The sequence below is a fragment of the Myotis brandtii genome, unplaced genomic scaffold (assembly GCF_000412655.1).
Source record: "Myotis brandtii unplaced genomic scaffold, ASM41265v1 scaffold931, whole genome shotgun sequence".
In the NCBI taxonomy this organism is placed as follows: Eukaryota; Metazoa; Chordata; class Mammalia; order Chiroptera; family Vespertilionidae; genus Myotis; species Myotis brandtii.
In genome coordinates this window covers 1226298-1233401 of record NW_005371843.1, presented here as the reverse complement: position 1 = coordinate 1233401, position 7104 = coordinate 1226298, and the positions used below count along the sequence as shown (strand labels likewise).

General features: G+C 38.3%; 1 protein-coding gene and 1 long non-coding RNA gene across 2 annotated transcripts in view; one reads left to right on the top strand and one right to left on the bottom strand.

Moving 5' to 3' along the window:
• The window catches only part of TNFRSF11B (tumor necrosis factor receptor superfamily, member 11b), a 27492-nt gene extending 20762 nt beyond the window's left edge, over positions 1–6730 (top strand). Inside the window, exons 3-5 of the mRNA XM_005885857.2 lie at positions 1383–1574; positions 3524–3748; positions 5489–6730. Of these exons, the coding sequence (XP_005885919.2) occupies positions 1383–1574; positions 3524–3748; positions 5489–5880 (809 nt within the window). The 3' untranslated portion in view covers positions 5881–6730. The remainder of the gene's footprint in view (positions 1–1382; positions 1575–3523; positions 3749–5488) is intronic.
• Positions 1–7104, bottom strand: part of LOC102246011 — a 218397-nt gene that overhangs the window by 3980 nt on the left and 207313 nt on the right. The gene's annotated exons all lie outside the window — the stretch shown is intronic.

Genomic DNA, 7104 nt, shown 5'->3' with positions numbered 1-7104 from the left:
ATATATATAAAATACTTCCAGGAAACTGGAAAAAAAAAGATATTGTAGAATTTGGTGTGGAGTTATATGCCATTTAAAAAGAGCAATACAGTAAGAAAGTACTTTTTTTTAAAAAAATTAGCCCTCTTTTAAGTTGGTTCCTAAGATGTTGTCACTGCAACACTGGAGGTGGCATTTAATATGTGAAGGTTTTCTGCCAGTGGTTTCCCACCTCCTCTTTTTTCTGCCAGCCCTTCATCATTTTTACTGGTCAATGTATCATTAATCCCTTTGGAAGAAGCAAGAGATAAAATGAGAACCAAACCTCTTTGCTCTTTCCCCCCACCTCTGGATTTGATATGAAGTGGGAGGTTCACATTTTTAATAACTGAAGTTTATTAACTTCCCACAGCTTCATTTGTCCCTTTCACATTTGTTACCTCGCATAAGGCAGAATTGGCCTGTAAAAGCCACATTAGAACACTGAAGTCTAAATCTGTTCAACTAGCTTACACTAGATGGAGGTATTTTCATATGCAAATGCACTGTAATGTATGATTTATCCATGAATGATAGAGCCAAGGGTTTGAAGGTATTTAGTTTTAATAGCATCGTTAGTTGTTGACTGATTCAAGTTTGCTTACCCGTGATTTCTCCAAATTTGTCAAGTATTTTTCCACCATGAAATAAGATGCCCTTGCAGTCACCCTTCCCTGAAATTGTAACAACCAGACTCTTAAAACTCAACAGTTTAAGCAAACGGTATATCATCTTCCATTTACTGTGTAGCTTAACTGCAGACTTACGCTTTTGAGTCAGTGGCCAACTTTATTGCCACCTTCAAGAGTTTATTATAATGCTGTAAATTTTTATCTCAGGGTTAGCATACTTATGAGTTGCTTCACAATTATGATTCAGGAAAGAAAGAACTTCGATAGCTACCGATTAGAATTTAACGACGTAGCAGTCAATGGGTACTGATATTGGGGAATGATATCACAGCAGTTACACAAGGGCTATCTCGATGCTTTTCCAGGATAATTGTATGAAGAATATGTAGGCAATGAGACCTAATGCCATTGTAGCTCACTCAGGACTAAGGAACACCCTCCCTTCTTCCCTTCCCTCTCACATTTTGGAAATGTTTTGTAGGTAACAGAAAATAAGCTTGTGTTTGTATTACTGGGAGGGGAGACCGCCTAAGGGGCTAACTGTAGTTTTGTTCTGTCTGTGTAATGAAGTGAAAAATGAGAATGCCTGAAGTTTGGTACAGCATTAATAGTAAAAACTTAGCAACATAGCAGTTAAAACTAAGTGAAAGTCTTTCTAAAACTTTGTTAAGAGGGTATCTGCTGTGAAAGTATTTGAGAAGAAGGTGCTAAATGTTTTGGTATTTCCTGTAGGAACCCCAGAGCGAAATACGGTTTGCAAAAGATGTCCAGATGGGTTCTTCTCCAATGAGACGTCCTCTAAAGCACCCTGCAGAAAACACACCAACTGCAGTGCATTCGGTCTCCTTCTGACTCAGAAAGGAAACGCAACGCATGACAATATATGTTCCGGAAACAGTGACTCGACACACAGATGTGGAATAGGTAATTATCGATCAGAATATCAGCCTTCATGCCATCTCTGAGTTGAGTACAAGAGCCTCTGGCTACCTTCTTAGTCAAACTCATATTTTCCCTTTCTTGAGTTTTAATCAGCTCTTCTATTCCAAGACTATTCTCTGTCCATATGGCTAAAGCCACAACTCAAAGTCCTTCAAAAAGTCCTCATCTCTCATAGACCATGCTCTAAACCAGCCGTGGGCAAACTAAGGCCCGCGGGCCGGATCCGGCCCGTTTGAAATGAAAAAAACTAAAAAAAAAAAAAAAGACCGTACCCTTTATGTAATGATGTTTACTTTGAATTTATATTAGTTCACACAAACACTCCATCCATGCTTTTGTTCCGGCCCTCTGGTCCAGTTTAAGAACCCATTGTGGCCCTCGAGTCATAAAGTTTGCCCACCCCTGCTCTAAACCCTGAATTTTTTCCTTTTCTACTTTACTCAAATCTTACCCATGGAGAAAGGGTGGTATAAAGATTATGTCTGAGGCTCAATGAGCAGAGTCCAAATTGCAGAATTTTTTTGCTATCCACTTTTGTCACTTTTAAAAATACCTGTATTATTAGCCAAAGTGTAAACTGGCAACTAAGAAGCACAATGATGTAATTGATTACATATTAGAAATGTAAAAACTGGCTTTGCTACCTATGCCATAGGTCCTATGGTAATAGTGTGTCTGTCACATGGACGTTCCAGGTTCCTCTTGTCCTGAACTTTTTATTCAGGAAGGGTCACTAGCTCTGAGCTCAAGTTATCTGAATGCATCCCATGTCAGTGATATCACTAATCAGATTGGTGTCCTCTCCCTGTCACTCCTACCACTAGACTAATCTCACACCTTCTACAGAGGACTCATTACACTGAAGATAATCTGCTTTTAGCATTTAGCTAAACAATGTCATGAGCCAGCTTGACTTTCCCCAAGCATCTATTTGTATGACACAGAGCATATCAAGCAGAGAAATGTGGATTGGGAGATTTAAGATTCCAACCCAGTCCCAACATATTTTCACTGTAATCAAAATCTTAGACAAGTCATTTGGCTGCTCTGCTTTCTTATCTAAAAATGGAATAAAGGAAGGGATAGTAAAAGGAGTGACTTCTAACTTTATCATTCTCTTTAATACATTTAAATTTTTATTTTTGTCATTCATTGAGTACTTACTATCTGCCAGATTCTTTGCTATATGGGCTTTAATCTTTACACAAACATGGTTAAGGTTGCTCAAGTTCAATATAGGACATGAATGGCAGAGCCAGGATTCAAACCCAGGCCTGATGCATCCAAAGATAAACTCTTAACCCCTGGGATATACTGACCCTACCCAGATATTCAGGCCATTGCACCTCTTTTTTAAATGACATGTTTTGTTGTGTTTGCGTGTGTGTGTGTGTGTGTGTGTGTGTGTGTGTGTGTGACTTTTTTTCTCATGTAATACGTGCTTATATGTTTACATATATTCTTATTCTCAAAGGTAAACTATGTGTTTGTGTATGTACAGAAAATAATACACTATTCCAGATTGCTTTCAAGCCCCTTTCAAAGCAATGCTTGTATTTGTTTTGGCCCTTATCTCAAAGTATTCTGTGGGCTTTAGGAACATCTTTAACAGAATGTTAATATTTACATTAAATCATCCAATTTTTTATGTAATTTGTTTATAGCAATATTAAGTTCTTATTTAACATTTATTAAACTTTCTCCCCCAAAACACTCTAAAAGAACATTAGAAAGGACATAAGCCCAGTTGTATTGGCAGTCTACCACTTAGACCAGCCAACAGAAGGTTGATTTGATTCAAAATTTTTGTTTTAGCATATTATATTTTTTAAAAAACTCAATTGTGTTGGTTTTAAAATTTTGGATTTTGTCCAGTAGACTTCCAGGAATCCAATTGTTGAGTAAATCTTGGTTTTCCCACCTTCCTTTAGATGTTACCCTGTGTGAGGAGGCATTCTTCAGGTTTGCTGTTCCTACCAAGTTCACCCCTAACTGGCTCAGTGTCCTGGTGGACAATTTGCCTGGCACCAAAGTAAATGCAGAGAGTGTGGAGAGGATAAAAAGACGACACAGCTCACAAGAACAGACCTTCCAGCTGCTGAAGTTATGGAAACATCAAAACAAAGACCAGGATATGGTCAAGAAGATCATCCAAGGTATGATAACCTGAAATAAACAAGTCGATCCGAAATCAAAGATACCCTTTAATCATAGGGCTAGTTGTGTGGATGATGTTTTCTTTTTGTAATTATTGTTGAATTGAAGGAGTTTTACGATGATGTAGATGCTGTTTCTAGAGCAGTCACGCACGGTTTTATTCTCAATCCCCCCACCAGTCCCTCTCGTTCTTTATCGAGTGTATAAAGAAGCCACAATGCATTTCAAGTGCAGGGCTAGACCTCAGGAAATCTGCCTTTACATCCCTCAGCAGTTTTATTAGCATCCTCTCTGACCTTCCTAGAAGTTCTTTTACCATTTTGAATCTTACTTTGCATTTCTACCAAGAAGCTCTGTTGTATTTATTTGGTAATTCTCTCTAGAGAGCCTCCCAGTGCCTTACAGATAGCCTCTCATTAATCCTCACAACATAGCCTATTTTAAAATTACCATTTTAATAGCATATGTTGTAAGGATTAATGAGATAAGATCTGTAAAGTATTTGACTTTCTTGGAGAAAAGGGCTAGTTAAAACCATGTTATAGAGTTTTTGAAAGAATCTCCTTTGGAAAGTGAGTGTCTGTGTGTGCATGTGTGTGTGCCTGTGTGCATGTGTGTGTATGCGTGTGTGTGTATGTTGATGATGAGGAGGAGATAATCCAATAGCAAAAGTAAATTTCATACAGTGTGGACCGTAAGCTTTAGGTTAACGGAAAGAGTTCCGAATTCAATTAGCAATGAGAAGACATGTCAGAAGAAAATGCGGGAGATTTTTCACAAGTCAGACAATGTCAATGAGAAATTCATTCGCCTCTTCAGTATAGTAAAATGACTGAGGAGTCCTGGCCCTACCCTAAAGGCCTCAAACATTTGAAACTGAGGCAACAGATGTTAGGAGACTAACATTTTTGACAGCTGAATGTTCCACTTGTGCAAAGAGTAAACTTTTCTTCTGTTTTCAGCCGACAAAATGTATTCTTTGAACTTATAATTAGCCCTGAAGCAAAAAAGAAAGGGAAGTAGAGAATCAGAGACTGTTAGCATCGGAAAGGACCGAATCCCTATTTTATAAACGAGGACATTTCAGCCCAGAAAGATGAACTGACTTGCCTTAGGGCTCAGATACTAAATGACTCATGTCATTAACAGAAACATTAGTTACTCCCTCTTATGTTTATGTCCTAGCTCGTTATGGAAATATTCTCTAGGCTGTGTGTATCACCACGTTCCTTGGCCTCATATTACTCTGTTTTTAAATTTTCTTCTCTGTGGTGGTGACCCTCTCATGCTATTTATTAAAGACCATTTGAAGCAACTAACTCTTTTAAAACAGCATATATGTCAGATATCAACAAATGAAAGTTTATATTGCAAAATAACTAACTTGAATACTTTCTGTTTCTCTGAAATGTTATGGTTTTAATACCTCAAACTTTTTTTTAAAACTGAGAATGATGTGCCTGTACTTTTCTACCAATGATTTCCAACAGTAGAGCTTCTCACAAGGCTTTGTTGGATGCCTAGATTATACAGTACATTCTCTTACAATAACACAAAAATATTCATCTCAGTTCTCAGAAATAACTAGCACCACTAACCCCACTCCCCCCAAAAACATAAAGGAAAAGGTTATCGTTAAAGTGATGACACGTGGAGAACCCTTGCCTTTGCCTCAGCGGAGTTTGGTGGCACTAGAAGAATATACATGGTGTGACTGTCTCTGCTTTTGCTCTGTGCAGATATCGACCTGTGTGAAAACAGCGTGCAGCGGCACCTCGGGCACACGAACCTCACCTCCGAGCAGCTCCGCAGCCTGATGGAAAGCTTGCCCGGGAAGAAAGTCACAACAGAAGACATCGAGAAAACGACGAAGGCCTGCACATCATCAGGTGAGCAGATCCTGAAGCTGCTCAGCCTGTGGAGGGTCAAGAACGGCGACCAGGACACTCTGAAGGGCCTCATGCACGCACTGAAGCACTTGAAAACGTACCACTTCCCCAAAACGGTCTCCCACAGCCTGAAAAAGACCATCAGGTTCCTTCACAGCTTCACCATGTACAGACTGTATCAGAAGCTATTTCTAGAAATGATAGGGAACCAGGTCCAATCAGTGAAAATAAGCTGCTTATAACGGGAAATGGTCATGGGGCTGTTTCCTCCCCGTGGACCAGATCCGATGGATGAGTAAACTGTTTCTCAGGTTTCTCAGGCACTTGGGGGGGAGGGGGTGCAGTGATTTCTTTCTCATCACTGAGGACTAGATTTGGGCCCAGGGCAAACACAAAAGACTTTGGTATGAAGAAAGAACGAACTTCTCCCCCAAAAATTCAAAAAACCCCAAATAGTTTATCCAACTGACAGATCTGGTCCAGTATCTACTGACTATGTTTTCTTGATTACTGCTTGAAGTAATTCAACTGGAAATAAGAAACTAGACTTCATTGTGCCTTACTAAGTATGGGAATGTCTAACTTAAATAGCTTTGAGATTTCAGCTGTCTAGAGGCTTTTATCAGAAAGCCATTTTTTTTCTGTAAAAGTACTAATATATCTAACACTATTACAGTATTTGCTATTTATATTCATTCAGATATAAGGTTTGTACATATTATCATCCAAAAGAGAAACTGTGTGGACTTAATTTTAGAAAGAAAAAATTTATATATTCTGTTTATTATGACAAATGAAAGAGACAAAATATATTTTTTAATGGAAAGTTTGTAGCATTTACTAATATGTACGGACATCCTTCCTGTGTGGTGTGTTTTTGTAATATAATTTTACCTATATAAGCTATGATATCATTTTATAGAAAATGCATTATTTAGGTAATTGTTTAACGTTTTTTTGTTTTGTTTTTTGTTTAATGTTTTAATGTAAATTATCTGAATATTAGATGCGCTGAGAAATTGAATGTACCTTATTTAAAAGATTTTATGTTTTAGTGTATAAACATCATTAAAGTTTTCAAATTATTTTTCATTGCTTTTCCTCTTGTTTTTATTTGAATGGGATATTAATACGTCTGAGTTTTTATAATTTTCTCTGTTCTTATATCACTAGGACCATCTGGGAACTGTTAAAAATGCAGATTTCTGGGCCAATTTATTGGCAAATTTGGGGGAGAAGGGCAGAAACCTGCATGTGTAACAAATTCCCAAAACACTTCTTCTTACATTAAAACTGGAGAACTTTCATGGAAGTATAGATCAGGGTGTGGAATTTCAGAGGGAAGATGGGGGAGGATGGGTGGGTGGGAGGTAATCAACCAAAGACCTTGAATGCATATATGCATGGCCCATGGACACAGACAATAGGGTGCTGAAGGCCTGGGGCAGGGCAGGGCAGGGGCAGGC